Source organism: Homalodisca vitripennis, chromosome 3, assembly GCF_021130785.1.
Source record: "Homalodisca vitripennis isolate AUS2020 chromosome 3, UT_GWSS_2.1, whole genome shotgun sequence".
Lineage (NCBI taxonomy): Eukaryota > Metazoa > Arthropoda > Insecta > Hemiptera > Cicadellidae > Homalodisca > Homalodisca vitripennis.
Genome location: NC_060209.1, coordinates 140,386,243 through 140,404,922, shown reverse-complemented (window position 1 = coordinate 140,404,922; position 18,680 = coordinate 140,386,243). Strand labels below are relative to the sequence as shown.

Below are 18,680 nucleotides of genomic sequence, written 5' to 3'. Positions count from 1 at the left end.
ATCATGGAAACATTCAGTTTGTCCCAAGGAAAATAACAAAGAACCTGATTTGAACTGTTAACTGGCAAAAGAACCATAGACTTTTTCAAATAAATTGTAGTAGTTGAAATATATCACTATATTAGAAATAATTCCAAAACATTTAATTTCTTTTTTTATCGCTCAGTCAGAAAACGCAAAACAGGGTTTGAGTAAACACCTATGCTGTGAACGTCTAAATGATATATTCCATGTAATGACGTTGAATATTTTAAGGTACTAGTACTAGTATTAGCATTGATATATTATTAAACCTTCCAGTTAGTAAACATATTTTGTACATGGCCCAAAACCTAAATGTATTGGGGCTCAGTAAAGAAAATGTAAAAAGTATTCTGAACATTAGTTTAAACCCATTTAAAATTAGTGCAGCGTCTGAAAGAGATTAAAAAAGTCGGAAATGAGGACATTCAAAACTTTTCGACATCAGAGACACTTAGATTACAAAAGAAATATGTCAGGTTTATCCATCAGTGTCCATTCAGATGTTCTTGTTGTCTTATTAAGTGCAGATGCAGTACAATTATTTAAATACATTCCCAAAGTACGGCGGGGCAACCGAGTATTTTACAAATAACGTAGCTTTTTGGATCTTTCCAGAAATGATATCTTTGACAGTATCAGATTTCTGACGCTGCAATAAGCGGAAGGTGAAATGGAACTAAACTGTGAAGGGTCGTGGCAAGGGTGATTTTGGTGATTTTTTAGTGCACCAAAACCTAAAAGTATTGAAAATAAAAATGAAAAGCATGAGTACTTTCCAGTACTGATTTATATTCCTTTGTAAAGTACCAATGCAGTTGTCCTTGTTATCAGCTACACAGCTCCTGGAGGCACAGCACACTCCGAGTATGTGGATTCCTACAGTATTTCTCCAGACAAGAATCCTATCAATAGGATTACGGGAAGAGTGTCCTGGAGGTCACCGGAGGGTATCCCGTTCACCCTGAACTACGTTGCCGACGGCAAGGGCTTTCACCCTGAGGGCAACCATCTACCCAGCTCACCCTTACATAGACAGTACTTTCCTAAGTGAATTATCAAGTCTTATTTTTCAAAAGTTCAAGATTGGAAATAAAGTAATAAAAATTATTTCTGAATCTAATTACATCACCTATCTTAGTTTTAGCATTTACACTAATACACGTAATTTTTAATATGTAAATTTACCAAAACAAATAAAAAATGGTGCAGTCATGAATTACCAAGTTTTATTGCTGAATCTGCAATCGTTCGGGAATTATCAAGCCTGTGTGTACTTTTTAACACTCACGATTCCAGATATATATATATATATATATAATGTATATATATAATATATATATATATATATATATATAATGAAAAGTAACTAAAACCCTTTTAAAAATCTTTTTATTGGCATACACGTGTTTCGGTTTTTAACCAGGATCGTTTTATATATATATATATATATATATATATATATATATATATATATATATATATATATATATATATATATATATATATATAAAGATCCTCATAACATTTTAAATAGTAATCTGAAAAATAAGACAAATCCAATTTTAAAAAAAAATTAAAATATTAAATACAGATTACTAATAAAAAATTACAACTATATAATTTAAATTTAACATATGTTTAAAAGGTCCACATGTGTATATCTAATTGTTTATTTAGAGGTTAATGTACACTGATGCTGGTTAAAAACCGAAACACGTGTATGCCAATAAAAAGATTTTTAAAAGGGTTTTAGTTACTTTTCATTACATTAATATATAGATAACCCTATAAGTAGAGTTAGTAACATGATATATATATATACTTATATATCATATATATATATATATATATATATATATATATATACATAAATGATATATATACACATGAACATATATATAAATATACACATAAATGAGATTTGTATAAATGCCAATAGCCTTATTTCATTTCAATAAACATTGAATCGCAAAAAGTACTTGCTCCGCCGGGACTCGAACTCGGATCTCTCACTTGCCGGGTAAATGTGCTATCATTACACCACAGAGCCCTCACCTTTTACGATTCAATTTTTATTGAATATATATATATATATATATATATATATATATATATATATATATATATATATATATATATATATATTAAAATCGCCTAAAATCGTGCGTGTAGAAAAAGTCCCTCACAGGCTTGATAATTCCTGCCTTGATTGTATACAAATCACCGTAAAAATTCAAGAAATTATTTTATTAATATAAATACATACATGCACTAACAACTTAGCTCTACGATAATAACTAGAATTCAACACTGGCCAAATAATATTCGTTGTGTTACCTGTAAGTGATTGAAGAATTTCAATGACGCATTCCAGACAATTCACAACAAACTCATTTGAAGCTCGGCTCTTTTAACGTCCTGACCCCCAGGTGTTAGGTGCTTGTTTATCATACACTCCCTCTTACTCTGCCTCTCTAATGTATTGTTTTTTATGAACTGCGAGGGTGGCCACAGCTTGTTAGTCCAGTCTCCACCGCCATGCAGTCGGCCTGGGTGAGTATTTTACGTTTCCACTTCAATAAAGTCTGAAAAATTACAAAGCAATATCTTAATTTATCTTTTAGTAGGAGATATCTACGGTTAATAGGGGTTCTAAAATATTTTTAACGATGCTGTATAAACAACATTATTGTGTTGGAACATTAGGATGTTTTCTTTAATGTTTTGTGATGGCCTCGCTATTCCTTCCTCATATGTTCGATTATATTAATAGAACTAGAATGTTATATTTTCAAAAACCAAAAATATATTTAGGTCTTTGAACATAGTTTTGGGACGTATTAACAATTTTCTTAAACTCAAAGAAATGTAAACAATTCTTTAACTCCTGCAATCTAAGATGTTTGTGAATTAAATAATGTAGGTAAACATAAGTTTAGGAAATGTACTTATGTTAATTACCGTTAAAAATTTGAACTATTTATGGAATATCATAATTTTAGATAATAACGAAATTCATAGGAACAATAGTAATATTGGTAATCTTTGCCTCTCTGATGGCAAAGATTATTTTGACATACCAAAACTCATTTGGTATGTCAAAAAGAATTTTATGAGTTTTCATAAATTATAAATTAGTTTCATACACTGTTCTTAATAATAATAAAAAAAAAAACACACACATATAGACACATTACGGCTTTCTTTTTCTTAATGCATAAAAATGCCTATAATGCATAGTTAATCTCCCTTCAAGAATAAGTTTATACTTCTATTTTTTAATCTTTCTTGTATCAATAAATAATCACGCGATTTCCGCAACCCTTGTTGTTGAAAATCTGCGCCAGAAGACTTTTTGGCAGTGGGTTATAAATTGTACCAGGGTTAGCTTTTTAGTAGTGGTTAAATAGATAAGTAGGTCCTCTGAGCCTCTAGTTAACTATCGTCGCCACCTTTTATTATCCTTAGGGATGTACATGTTCTATTTTCTCAATAAAAATCTCCATTTAGGTTTGGTAATTTTAATTATTTACGAGGTAGGAATACGCCACAGCACATGTTGCTTCGCTGAAATCCAGTGCAAAATTTGAAGTCTATAACTCATTTCATCATTGACACGTAAAAATACAGACAACCATACGGAAAATAACTTTGTATTGTTACCTAGGAAACAAAAGAGACATATTTTTATAGTTCTGAAAGGTAGGATTCAATGGCACAGCCTAATTTCATTGTTTCACTATCATAGAACTCATTCTTGTGTACGTATAAATGAAATTTCTACATATAGTGATACAGATAAACAGACGGAAATGAAATATTTCCAGCCCTATAAGTAAAAGGCTACACTAAAACTCAGCCATTAATTGAATGAAGAGTAATTTCATATAACTCTCTGCAACAACATTGTACTTTAGGCATTTATTGTAAGTACGTGTATTATTATTATATTAAAATTAATATATTACTATTAAAATGTTGTTGTTATGGTGTTATTCTTCTTATTACCCCTTATTCTTGTGAGAACAAATTGAGATAATTGTCAATTATAATGATCCTAACCACTTAATACAAACTTAATTATTTCTATCTCAGCTAGGCGCTTTCAGCTATTGCAGTACGTACGCAGGAAGTAGGTGTCAATGAATACTTTACAGATCTTAAAACTTTATAAAAGTAGAAGTCTCCACAATTAAAGAACAACTAATTGATTAAAATAAAACAAACTAAAATTAGTTAATTTTTTTATAATTTCAATTTTACTCTTTTATTTATATTCAAAGGGTACAAAGGGTATAATATTATACTCTGAGAAACAGGTGTCAATATTTACTATTAATACTCAAGATACTTTTTACAATAATAATGACCAGGACTTTGGAGTAATAATAAATGTTATATTATTATGTATTATCCAACGTAGTCAGATTTGTCAAAATGTGAAGTAAGCAAGAAACCAGACGTGTAGAAGAGTTGGAATTACATTTCATGTGAACACTGTATACAAAACTGTATGTGTGTAATAAACAATAAAGGAAGCTCACAGTTTTGACAGAGGTAACAGCAAGGTTCCTGACAAAGCAACAGTGGTGAAATAGTACCAGTAAACGAAAATAAAACTTCATTAGATTGATCGAGAAGACAGAGTTTATCGCTTCCAGTACAGAATAACGAAGTCTAACTCTATTATTTACTCTCGATGATTTTCTTTCCAATGGTAGTAATATGCCTAAATGTGTGCAATATTTTACACCAGAATACCTGTAAAAAAAGTGACACTAAAACATACTTTGGCCATACCAATAGATTGGTTTTATTAAAAATATTAAATTATATGTTTGTATGGTTTTACAATTGTATTCGTTACGTTGAATAATTTATACTGTTAAATACAGTCATTTCAGTGACATTAGATTTAAAGCTGGCTATAAACTCGAGTCTTTATTCTCGCTTATTTGAATCCGTATCTGTCCTAGTATGGATAGCCATTGTGAAGACATCCTCCTCCTTTTAGTTCCTCGTCAAACAGGTTTTTAGCCTGGAGATTATCTTTATCTCTCTTGACTCTACTGGACCACAATGCAAGTTAAGATCCTGATTTATTAAGGTCCACATTTTTAGTTGGCACTGTGAGATGTCTTCAGTATTAAAATTGTCACTATTAGGCACAAAACCTTTTATTCACCATCGAATCTTCTAGAGACCTACTTGCATACTCCATAACAACACTACACTTGGTAATAAATTCCATTGTTTAGTGATTGAAGGCCACAGATGCTGCCATAGAGTCTGGGCTCTCTACCATAACGGATTACCTGGCCGCATCCAAAAGCCTTTATCAGTCAGCTCATATAAATCAAGAATTTTACAACTTAGATATGCTTTCATGGAGGATTCAGACCTCTTCAGTTACGACTCCTTCCACTAAATTCACACTTACCTGATGATTTTCATGTCTCCATAGCTTTTGGCAAGTTTGGATGTCCCAGATCCCTAAGAACTTCCTAGGAACTAATAATTGCATGAATGTATTGTTGAATATGTATACTTATGATACGCAAAGAAGAAAATTAAGTCTTTTGAAAGGTTATGTTGATAGTGAAGAAACAAGGGACTAGTAGGAATCTTATTTCTAGAATCACATTAGTGAGCCATTCTCTTAATGTGATCATGAGCTTCTGACGCACGAATCTATACAGACATCACCTCGAGGCAGCCAATCAGAAGTTAAAAGCAGCTTGTAAACATCTCATCTCGTCTGTTTTGTCTCCCAGATAGCTTGCGCTGTTCACTCCCTAAATGTTAACACTACGTACAAGTATAATCTTCATGTTATTATTTATTTGTTACATTTACGTTTAAATATCCACGATTGGCACATGATATGTTCGTGTTAACAAGGCAATTTCTTGAATATAATTGAAGACAGATTGGATGTAGTGATTATTTTTCCAAATGCTGTCGAAAATATTATCATCCGAGCATGCATTATTCTTTTGGTAATTTCTTGAATAATATACTGAGGTTTGGGGGAACGAATGACTCCAAAAGCTATGTAAGTTAAATAAGCAGAACTGTGAAATTGTTTCTTATACCAGTCCATAAAGGTCACCCATAAAAGTAATGGTGGAACATTAGAGTAATTTCAATGTCTGCTCTTCACACCGTGTTAAACATCAGGTTAAGCGTACCTCCGGCTTGTTTTGTCATTACTTTAGAAGTTGGTACGTGTGAGAACATTTTAGGCTCTAAAATCCCATCTCTTGTTAACATCTGAACATTATTACAAAGCAATGCAATGCTGCTATATCTTTAATTATAAATTTGTCCTTAGTTCTAATGGATTTCATTACAATACAGTACAGTAGTTAGATTGATGATTGTTTATTTTGTTGCTACAGAAGTGCGATTCCGATAAACAGCTAAATTGAAATCAATCTAAATAATGAATTGTTGATCAGGAATTGCCATAAGATATTGTCTGAGAGACATCCGAACTTCATTATTATAAAACATTGCAATGCTGTTTAATCGTTCATTATAATAATTTTGCTACGAGTTATACTTTTCCTTGGTTCTGATGAATTTCCTTACAGTACTTTGGTTAGGATAGTTTTTTTTTGTTGGTTCAGAAGTCCAATTACGACAAGCAGCCAACTTGAAATCCATCTAAATGACTCAGTGGTGGTAAGAACTCACCATAAGATACTCTCTGAGAGACTTCGGGAAGAGAATGCATCCTATTTGCGGTACCAACCCTTTGACGTTGACTGTGACTGTGCTAAAAATGCTATAGTAGTGTAATGTAGGATTCGTAATCTTGAAAGTTTGTAAAGTTTGTAAATTACATCTCGAGAAGATGTTACAAAGGCGTTACAGCGTTAAGCATGACGACGTGTTAATATTTTGGCAGAATTAACAATAACAAACGAGAATCAAATGCCAGAGGAATATTGAATAAGTGCGAAATGGGGTCCAAGAGTTCGAGTCAAGTCTATATGATCGGAGTCTGAAGGTGTCAGATATATCAGGTTTAACGTGCAGCTCATTTTGTGGTGCAGAGCGATGCGTTGTCGTTAAACCGGTTTCACTTGATGCATACATTGTTCTAAGGACCGGCCGTGTCCCGGGAGTGGTCATAGAGATTGGAAACCAGAAAGTCAATTATTTGGCTCTCTTTGTCTGTCTTAATATGCGTTGTGAAATTGGGTCTTCGGGCAACTTAATCAGATGGAAGTGCACGGAAGGGTACAGTGTTTTTGTCTTTTGCTCCAACTGGAAAGTTTAGGAAATGTATGATAACCGCGACATAATTTTATTACATTGTTCGTTTATTCCTCAGTTTCCTACGACTGAAGAATGATTTTGACATTGACAAGGAATTCAAGTTGAATGGCGCTGAAAAAGGTGGGCGGAGACAATCTTTTGTACCATGATCGGAAAATGAAGGCTATTTCGAAACCATAGATGCTTTTGAAAGTTTTGATTCTTTTGTTATTCCTTATCAGTCATTGATAAAGTCACATCGGAAAATTCCGCATAGTTAGGTCACTTTTTCAGGATTTTTCTTGAAATGCCAATTAAAAAGTTAATAACTATTAGTAAAAATTAAAAATTTGTAATTGAGTATACCAAATTTTGTAAGACAAAAGGTGCAAATAAATTTCTTATATAAAATTCTTATAAAAAGAACTTAATCAATAAGATAACAAAACAGAATATTATTATTTAATATGAAATCATTATGTGTAGGTACTTGGTATATAGTAATAAAATGTTGAATATAAAGATCACACTACATAATCTGTTATATTTGTCATAGTTTGAACACATGTTAAAAAAAATTAAATTTTTAACTCTAATGATTTTGAACGAAACGGTTTTGGGTGTGACTTTTATAACCTTTCATGCAATACTTGATTGCCAATAAAATTGTAAAATATAAAAAAGTTTTTACAATTTTACAAATACCAAAAATACCACGTTTTAGAATATTTAGACAATTAAAAATTATTTAGCCTTTCCCTTAAAATTAATAACATGTTGAAATACGACAAAGGTTTCTTGTGGAGTGAATATAGTAATGTATAATATATTGAAGTTAATAATATATATCATTGATAGGTCAGTTAATTATTAATCGTTTATAGTCCTTCGATCTAAATTTTTGGATAATATGATAAATATCTCAAGTATTTTGTAAAAAAAATATTTAACTACATAAAGTAAATACTTAATAAAACATTTAAAACATAAAAATTTAATTAATGGTCAGATTTGAGAATACTTTTTTAGTCAAAAGTATTAACTAACAAGTTCAACTTATAATCTATTTTTTTATATTAAATGAATTAAAACTAAATGATTTTTGAGGTTTAATTTCATATATCGTGTTCCAGGTGTTAGTTGTCAGCATGCTGCTGTTGGGATCATCAGTAGAGAGTAGTTACAGTGCATCATACTCTAGCTCCTCGTCGGTTCCAGGGCAAGCTCCAGTCACATATACCTACACAACAGGAAACGCGCAGGCTGTTGCTTCCACCTACCAACCAACTTACCACTACGTGTGTACTGTTATCATCACCATTATTCTTGCAATAAAATTGATTTAAACACTTTCAAGCGTTCTAAAAAGACACGGAATGTGGAAACCATAGAGAGCAACATAATGTTTATTATATGTTTAAGCACAATAATTGTTTCATAATATGTTCCCATAATATTTACAAAAATGATTACTTTGAGAACACCATAAACAATAGTATGACCCAATAAAATACTATACATTTTCAGATGCAAGTATATGTGTCTCCTCAAGGGTCTCCTCCACGTCGGATGAAACGGCAACTTCATAGGACTGACGCATCTCAGCAGATACATCAGGCAAATCCACCTCCAGGATCATTACCTCCTTTAGAGAGTTCTCCTCAAACATTCATATTCCTTCCCTTTGTTTCCCGAGATAACCCACCGGCCTATTTTGCACCAGGAGGTTTTTCAAAAGGCCAAACTTCTCGCGTAAGTAATGAGGACTTTCCTGGAGAGAGTATAAGCAACAACCGTGTTCAGAGAAACGCTGTTTTTGCATCACCTTCTCCTATATATGGTCCCCCAGGCTTCGCTGCTGGCAGTTTAGCTGGTGCCCAAGCTCAAGCTGCTGCTGCACCACCTTCTCCTACATATGGTCCCCCCGCCTTCGCCGCTGGCAGTTTAGCTGGAGCCCAAGCTCAAGCTGTTGCTGTTGCACCACCTTCTCCTACATATGGTCCCCCCGCCTTCGCTGCTGGCAGTTTAGCTGGGGCCCAAGCTCAAGCTGCTGCTGCTGCACCGCCTTCTCCTACATATGGTTCCCCCCGCCTTCGCTGCTGGCAGTTTAGCTGGAGCCCAAGCTCAAGCTGCTGCTGCACCACCTTCTCCTACATATGGTCCCCCCGCCTTCGCTGCTGGCAGTTTAGCTGGAGCCCAAGCTCAGGCTGCTGCTGCGCCGCCTTCTCCTACATATGGTCCCCCCGCCTTCGCTGCTGGCAGTTTAGCTGGAGCCCAAGCTCAAGCTGCTGCTGCTGCACCGCCTTCTCCTACATATGGTCCCCCCGCCTTCGCTGCTGGAAGTTTAGCGGGAGCTCAAGCCCAAGCTGTTGCTGCACCTCATTTTACGTATGGGCCTCCTGCCTCCGCTGCTAAAAGTGTAGCTAGCACCAATCAGTTTTCTTCCAGTGGATTAGCTAATAAAGAAGAAGCAGGTCCTTATAAAGTAGCCATTCCAAAACCTCACGAGGTTTACGGACTACCTGCAGGTGAAAAAGATGTTTCGTCTGGAGTGGAATTTGATATTGATGAAATTCCAAGTAATCTAATGTTTATTCCAGCCTTCCCTGGAGGTAAAGTACCAGCAGGTGTACAATTATCCCCTCCTGTTCCTGGAGGCTTTATCCCTCCTGATGGAGCACTCTTGGCACCTCCTGCTCCAATAGCAATTCCCTCTCCTAAATGAAATGGAAATAATACTTATGAACTTTTGTACTGTCTAATGATATTAAAATGTTATTATAAATTGTATTCTTAAACACACATTTCTAAGAAGAAATGACACTAAATAAATACAGATGTACATGTGTTTTATAAAGCTATTTTACTGTATTAGGATTCACTTATATTTTTTATACAGGTAAAATAAATTTGTTTGCTTTTTTAAGTTTAAATAGAATGATTTACCTCATATGCAGCTAAGGATAATCCACCCAATGTTTTTGAATTCTTTGTTTTGAACCCTAAATGACAGATCTATTGAAATTTAAAAAATAAAAAAAGTGACTAGTCTTTTCATTTATTAAAATTATGTCAAGATTAAGAAAGGTCAATATACTAATATTATGTTATATTTACGATTAGACTTTTTATATGAATTGTTAATTGTTGTTTGATTAAAACTTTAATTAGAGCGTACTGATTTGTATTCCATAAACTGCCTTATTACATTTAAAATTATTTAATAAATAGCAGAAGGACAAGATTTATTGGGCTTAAACGAATAAAATGATATGAAGCAATGCAAACTTTATATTTAGTATGTTCATAGTTGAATCCGAGGAGTGAGGAATACTTTAATCTATCGGCATTCTCCTAGGCGACTTACCATCTGAATCTACCACTGTTTATATCGCATGCAACCAGAATAATTGGTCACTTATGAATAATTGACGCTACTCTCAACGCCTCCAGGGAGGTGATTGCTATATTTGAGGCTGAGGTCTAATAAAATTAATTTAATTTCTTTCTGTCTATTTACGCGATATCTCGAAAAAGAATCAACCTATAGATTTGAAATTTTACATGAAGCATCGTTTATATTAAAGACACTGAGTTAGATGATGGTAAATGTCACTCACTACATGGGGTTAGGCTGAGCGTTAGCAGATTAAATAAATTTGTAAACAAGCTTCGTAGAATCATATAATATTTCAACCAATGACATTTTTACACATAGATTAAAAGGCAAATGATACATTTAAGAGTCAATGTTAAAAATCTATAACGGGATTGGATTCTAACCATAACTTTTATGATTTAAACAATGCTATGAAACCTAACTCAATAAACAATATTGTGTGTTGTGGCAAGATATATCGAAAAAGATTATCTGAGAACCTTAGAGTTTGCATGACATTTCATTTTTACATAGACAACAATGAGTTCTATGGTAGTGCATATCCAACCATGATATTTGGCTGGGTGTATTGGTGTATCACTTACTAGACCACCATTTCATTTTGCCTGTATGGAGTGAAGTGAAGTGAAGTGAGATAAAAAATGTTTACATACGAAGTCTGTCTGTCTACCCAACCTCAGGATATTCGACAATGAAATAGGCTACACGCTCGAAATTTGTCATGCAACCTTAGTGAAACCTGCCACGCTACACGTGGCGTGTCGTAATCTTACCTTGTAAATATTAACACGTTCAAATATCACAAATCCCATATCAAACAATATGCTTCATGGGATCCTAAATAACATTTTCTTATAGTAGTTAAAGCAAGATAAATATATATAACAGTTTATGGTTACAAATTTTGAAATAAGAATAGTTCAAAATAGTTTCATAATGTGGGATTATGTAAAAATAAACATTTTATCATAAATTCAATGAATTCCTGATACATTTAGCATAAAATTAGCATAAGTGTATTCTGTAAATATTCAATTTCAAATGGTTATTACAAAAAATAGATTTTAATAATAACATTCCATTTTCTCTCTCTTCATACTTCAGTTGATCAATGATCCAATCTAAGTTTTAGGCCATGTTGAAAGATATTTTGTTATTATTTACTCACAAGGATGGCATGCTATTTGTTATGGGTTTTATCAGCAAGTAGAAGGTATGAATTTTTAGTTATGAATGTTTTGGACTTCATGTTTAAGACTGAAAATTGATCGATAATTAATAAATTATTAAAATGTTTGTAAACCTGTTACCATCATATTGATAATACTTTAAAAAATACCCTGCACTAATATAAAGTCAACGCAAAACCATGGTTTTTACAGAATTTAAATTTACTTGACTCATTAAACCCAAAATGTTTATTCAGGTTTACAAGGCATTTCTATAAAAATTTAGAAATGATGTTAAATTTTGGATCCTGATAATGATCATAAGTTATAAAACATACAGCAATCAAAGCTAACCAATTTTCTTGTTCAGTGGAATATTATGATGTAACTAAAATCACTGGATTTTAAATCTATAAACATACTTGTGTTGGTTACAAAACTAAAATGATACCTAAATTAAGTGATAGTATTTTAATATTATGGTAATTATCATATGATAATTACTACATTTATGACTGCAAGAGTAAAAATTAACATTCATCGTAACGAAATTTATATCACAGTAGGTTTATTGAATGCATTAAATTACTCAAGGCTCCCTTGAATATTTAGGATATCACCTCTTTTTGTCAACAAAATTATTGAAAAATTAATATTTTATAGTAGATTAGATATTTTAACTAGAATCAAATATCTTATTCGTGTGATAAATTAAGTGCCAAATCCTATAAATAAAAATGAATCGCTATGTGTGTTTCTAAGTGCTAATCTCGAGAACGATTCGGCGGATTTGGTTATTAATTCTTTTGATTTCCATTGAAGTCCGCAGAAGATTTATATTAAGTGGAATATCGGAAAAGTGTTACAAATAATTTTTGAAATCGAAAAAATAATGATAAAATTTGTTTTATAATTCATATTAAACATACAGTCTTTGATCAGTAATGTAATTTACATAGCAAGGACAGAGTTACTTAGATTGAGTGAAGAATTAAAAACGGATAGTTCATTGTAAATAGAAAAAAATTGTGTAATGAAGCCAATCTTAATGAACAAAGCGGTAAATGTTTCCACAAAAGGTACTCGAAACTACTTGGCTTCCTTCACATTGTGATATGAGATTTTTGCAGTGGTTAAGGAAAATAGAGGAATAATAATACAAACATACTTATACAAGCCATTCTTTCTCAGATTACAATCCGAAAAAAAAACATTACCTCTATTGTTATAAAAATTGGATTTGTATTTTGCCCAGTGGAAAATGTATATGTACCTATAAATAATTTAGCAATGAGGTTATATTCTAAAAATTACAGTTTTATAAATCGTATAGCTATAGATTAATACTGAAAATTAATATCATAATACTAACAGATTTCAATACTTTCGTTATGAATGTGGTAATAATCCATATGCAAAGGTGATATCGTCAATTATATGTTCTTACTTCCTAATCCATGTCTGCCATATTATAAATAATATTTCCTTGGTCCAGTCTAGGAATTATATCAGTATTTATATACGTAATCAGTATCGTATACCTCATTAGTGAGAAATAAATGGAATGTCCCTTCGACGATTTCCTGTCATAAAAGTTGCATTTCGTGTCCGGTGTATTGCTTTGTGATTCCATTTGCTGTAATAACAGCCCCACTGGACACACTTGCATTCTCTTGATTCCACAGATTATTGTACTCACGGAGCGAACAGTTTGTTGAATAATGCTAATGCCCAGTCCCTCCGTTTTTGTTACTTCAGTTACAGTAAATACGCAGTCCAACAATGTCTAAGGAAACCAAACTCAATATCTGACATTTAGACATTTACAATTCTGTTCATTAAGTAAAATCCAGAACTTGCTATCAAGATGATGAAATAAGAAGTGTTGTTACTATCAATTTTGTTCAATGCTTAGCAACAGCAGTGACAACTGTCTAAAATATAAACGAACTAGCAGTTAAAAGTAAATTAACAATGACACTACTTACGTATTCGTTTCCATAAAAAACTGAAAAAATATAGTTTACATTTAGACCATTGAGAGCTTGAAATGGTATATTAGTTCAAAAAACCCAGTCCAGTGAACTTTCATCTAGCATAGTTCTTACTACTTGCTTCAATGGGAGTCTTCGGAGTCAAATTCTGATCATTTTATATTTTAGGCCATTTTATAAGGTAGATGAGTACTTATCGCTGAAACTTAAAAACGGCGTGTGAACCTTGGGGAACTTATACACTATTAAACAAATTAAAAGTAGTGGTTAAGTTAATTAAAAATATGGTTGTGCTGGAGCAAAACGATGTTTATACAGAACAGTTGATAATATTTAACTGAGTCTTTTAATTAATATTTCCAGAGGCCAATATGGATTTTACCTGCTTTAGAGACCAGTGTGGCGTAGCCTGGAGGGTTTCTCAAAATAGGAATACAACAATATTTATCCCAAAGACCCTAAGAATAAACGTGTAAAATTATACAAACATTAAACACAAAAAACAAAGGCACTTTTGCATTTGTAATGTTAATTAAATAGAATATTGTGTTCCTGTGTTATATATTTTTGTAAAATGACGATTTAAATAAATAGGTATTTGATTTCATAATTTTTGATATATGTGCTTTTTTATTTGCATGTTTTTTATTTATAAAAAATTACCATTATGGAAAGTACGATTCAAAAATATTCCATTTAAATAAATTATATGTAATAAAAACATAGTTTCCTTAACTTATAAATAAATAAAGACATATCACTTCGTGAAGTTCTAACTTATGTATATATTGTTTAAATTTAACATTCGTATTTGCAGCTGTTTTAAATTAAGCTTGAATAAAAAATTGTATATTAGAAAAGGCTATCAATTTTACACATACAAATTTTTTCAAACCAAAATAGTTTTCGATTGCACCATATTCAGTGTAGATTGGCTGTTGGCTCCTGAACTGTACCGTTTATGCAGATGCTAACAAGGATATTTCTCCAATAATTTAATGTACGAAAATTATTTCGGTATTGGTGATTTTGTTAATTTCCTAATATTTTATTGATTAAGACTTATAAGTGTAGAGTTTTACAACTGTAATATAACGTTAAAACTAAAATATTTTAAATACAACCGTTTGTTGGTCAGAAAATAAATATAAATTTACAAATTTTTCGCTCGATCCAAGGCGGCAGATACTTTAATCCACAGCAAGATTATCCCGGTCTCTGTTCTCCTGAGCCGCGCGTTAATACCGTGAGAAGGTTACACTGTTTACAATGGAGATGGGTGAGAGGGCTGTTAATCTTAATGAGCGATTATTGATAAATGACCGAGCTGATTGACGGTGGACCTGTCTCTGTCTCTGTCTGACAGTGGGGCGACCATGAGGCTTATTCAGGTAGGTGATAAAACGCAAAACTTATTATACGATGATTTAACGTTTTATGTGTTCAAGGTTTGTGGTAGAATATTGTGAAAATAAACATCCCTCAAATTGTCTTAGTATTCAAGTATGTCAACTGACTTTATTTAGGGTTGATTTATCAAAAGTACCGGCTACACCGATTCCAGAGTACGATTGGAATATGGCGGTAACCTTTTGTTACATAGGATACAATTAAATCATATAAATTAATAATTAAAATCTTATATGCGAGTATATTTCATTATATCGTTATAGGTAATCGGTAATCGTAATAACAAGGAATTATCATATGTTCTACAATAGTATAAATGTTAAACATTCGACAGATTAAAAACGGTTATAATCACTCAATTTTCAATCTCTTTCCTGACCAGGATGGTGGCTTCTATAGGACTATGCGAAGCTTACCATGCTGATCAGAAATCTGTGCGCTTAATCTGGCGCTTATTCTCAATTTTTCTCATTGCCAACACAGTTACTTAAAAACCAAACTTTTGGCAGACAGAATTGAAACTCTCAGTGGACCAACGTGTATAATTTTCAATAGCAGCGTAGATGTAGAGCTTTACCATTTTCAATAGCTTTACCATAAATTTGAACCCTGTAGTTAAACATTGTCTTTCTGCGTACATATAGACATAAAAGGATTTCGTTCATCAGCAACCGGTGGGAGAGACTTCGCTAAAAGCTTCGTGAACAGTTAGGCTATAAATAACAAAAAGATCTGAGATATACTTCCACATTGATGGGGCAGTTAATTGTAGGGTAAAAAAACATTAAACAGTTCAAAAAAGTAACGATTTTGTATTTACAAAATCGTTACTTAACCGTTAATAACCCTTTGAAATTATCCTAGTACAGGCCAGTAGAATATAAACAATTATTGTGCTTTACCTCTAGAATGTAATAAAACACTTTTTATTAAGAATTGCAAAAAAGTAAATCACGTCAATAGCGTGTATTTTAATACATAACCGAATGACTTATCAGAATATTTATTTCTTTGGAATTCTGAATGCGACTGTAGATTTTGCTAACTTAACACATGTTACTATCATACAATAACTAATTCATTACACAATTTAAGGGAAATGTATTATTTAAAACTTAATTATGTATGGTTCGAAATTAATAATATATTTTAAATCTTTTAATACATTATTAATACATTATGTAAGACCCGAATCTCCAAAAAGGCAACAACCTGAAAAAAACCTGAGAAATTTAATATCGTGCACGTACACTTTAGGCTTACAGCAATATTATGTTTGTGACTTGGTAAATGTATTTCGATTTAAAATGTACAATATTACACAAGCAGTCATTCAGCACCTATAGCAAAGTCATCTATAGGTGCTTGCTAAAAAACAAATATATATATATAAAACAAATATAATCGACTAATCATATAACTAATCATATCGATAATTATAAAACAAAACAGATAATGGTTGCACCAGTTATAGAAATACATCATCTGAGGTCTCCAGAATTTACGTTTACGTTAAAGATCGAAATACATACGTGGAGATTTCGAAAGTTATTTTGAAAAAATAAAAAATGATCATAGTGTACCTGAGGTTCTCTTCTTTTTATGAGTAATGTATATAGACTGGACTCAGTTATCCACCAGAGGGAACTAATTCAATATGCAAATGACATGACTCAATGTTTAAAAAAAAAAAAACAAACAACAAATCTATAAATCGCATTACCCTTACAAATGAACCAATATATTCAGTATTTTGCAGAAACGAACCTTAAAAAATCAGTTAAAATGTAATAAACTTTAGACTTTGAACGTCTGATACTGAACACGGTTTTGTTTCTTATAGACAATTTACTTGTAGAGAAAACTAACTCCAGAAAGCTTTTTGGGGGCGTTACTTGACAGAGACTTGATCTGGAATTATGCTTGTGTTATTTTCTGTGCTATAGGTATATACTTCGGTATATCTAAGAGGGTCTACATATGGCCGATTTAAGTGTTTGCCATTAGAACCCATCGATTTAAAACCAAGTAGTGTTCGGCAAAAACCAGTGTTTAACTTAAATGTGGGTAATCCATTGGATGGAATAACTGCAAATATTGAGATATTGGGGGTAAAAAGGTCTTTTCAATACAAAGGATGACGGTTTGAGTGCGTGGGGCTCACTTAATGTTAAAGCCTTTTCAAACATAAACCTATATAGCCTCCCTCATCCCACTTTGACTGGCAGCAAGGTGAAGTCCTTTTAACAGTAACTCCAATGACAGGTTTCCTCATCTTCTTGTTCTAACATAACATAATTTCGGTATACAGTATATATAACCTAAGTCACAAACCAAAATTATATTGTCCACACACGTTACAAATGGTCTATTGTGGCCTTATACAATCAAATGTTTTGTATGACGTGAGTTGTTTTTGGTGGAGGGGAGGGGGTAGAGAGTATTTTCACTTCTCAAGAAGGCTGTCAAAACTATTTTTTTCATGGTTGGGTAACTGGTTCTGCCATGTGTCTATATTTTTAAAATATCTATGTATTGCCAATTCAATGAATTAGATTATTCAAATTATTCGAATGTAACCACTATGAAACAAGAAATAGGGTCAACTTCCTAAAACAAATACAGACTGACCTAATCAAAACATATGTCACAGAAACATTGTTGATCTACCGTTCAAAAACTTTCCTTGAAAGTTTAAACATTTTAACGATTAAATTGGGTTTAAACTCGTCTCTGACGTCGTTTGGCGTATAAATTATGTTGATGGATCCATGATGAGCTACTGAGATTTCTGAAAGATGCTGGTTCTGAGTTAATGTGACTGTTGTGGCAGTGAGTGGGCGCGATATCAATTTGAATGTGTGCAGGTATGTGTATATTAGGTGCTTTTAAATATAATACCACTGCAATGTTACATTTATGTGAGAAATGTAAATTATATTTAGGCCTGGATCGAGCACTGAAAAATTGTTCCAGACATATGTGTAATCTGGTTAAATTTTCAAATTAGAAGAAAGCAAAGCGGGTTTGATTATTTTCTTTAAAAATTCTGAAGCACGAGATCCAAAGATCAAGCAAGGATATTCACCAGGAGTCAGTCCACGAAACTTTATCAATCCAACATTATTACAGTATTGTATAACTATCGATTTCTGTACTAGGGTTCCTATAGACGTACTCGAGCATTTTTGTCCTGATGTCTAAACTTGCCCAAATATTTCTTAATTTATTGATATGAGAAATCCTCATTCCCCATCATATAAAACAGTAAAAAATCAGTATAATACTCTGGGGTTCCCAGGTATAGCTAACTTATAAGTTATACCTTAGTGAATGATACATATTGATATACACCCTTATCTGAACACTTCATCCCGATTTCTTCAGAAAGTCGTGGCTACCAACAAGGACGTTACT

At 32.5% G+C, this 18,680-nt stretch overlaps 1 protein-coding gene across 1 annotated transcript; it reads left to right on the top strand.

The window, feature by feature from the left end:
* Positions 1-2,562: 2,562 nt before the first annotated feature.
* On the top strand, positions 2,563-10,015 carry LOC124358382 (proline-rich extensin-like protein EPR1). Its single transcript, XM_046810682.1, has 4 exons — positions 2,563-2,577; positions 8,424-8,588; positions 8,818-9,353; positions 9,397-10,015. The coding sequence occupies exons 1-4, from the start codon at positions 2,563-2,565 to the stop codon at positions 10,013-10,015; spliced, it is 1,335 nt and encodes a 444-aa protein (XP_046666638.1).
* The last annotated feature ends 8,665 nt before the right edge of the window (positions 10,016-18,680 follow it).

Excerpts from the sequence above, each read along its gene's own strand:
- LOC124358382 (XM_046810682.1), top strand. Across the intron at positions 8,589-8,817 it reads ACCAACCAACTTACCACTAC|ATGCAAGTATATGTGTCTCC; the intron begins GTGTGTACTGTT and ends ATACATTTTCAG. Across the intron at positions 9,354-9,396 it reads CAAGCTGCTGCTGCTGCACC|TTTAGCTGGAGCCCAAGCTC; the intron begins GCCTTCTCCTAC and ends CGCTGCTGGCAG.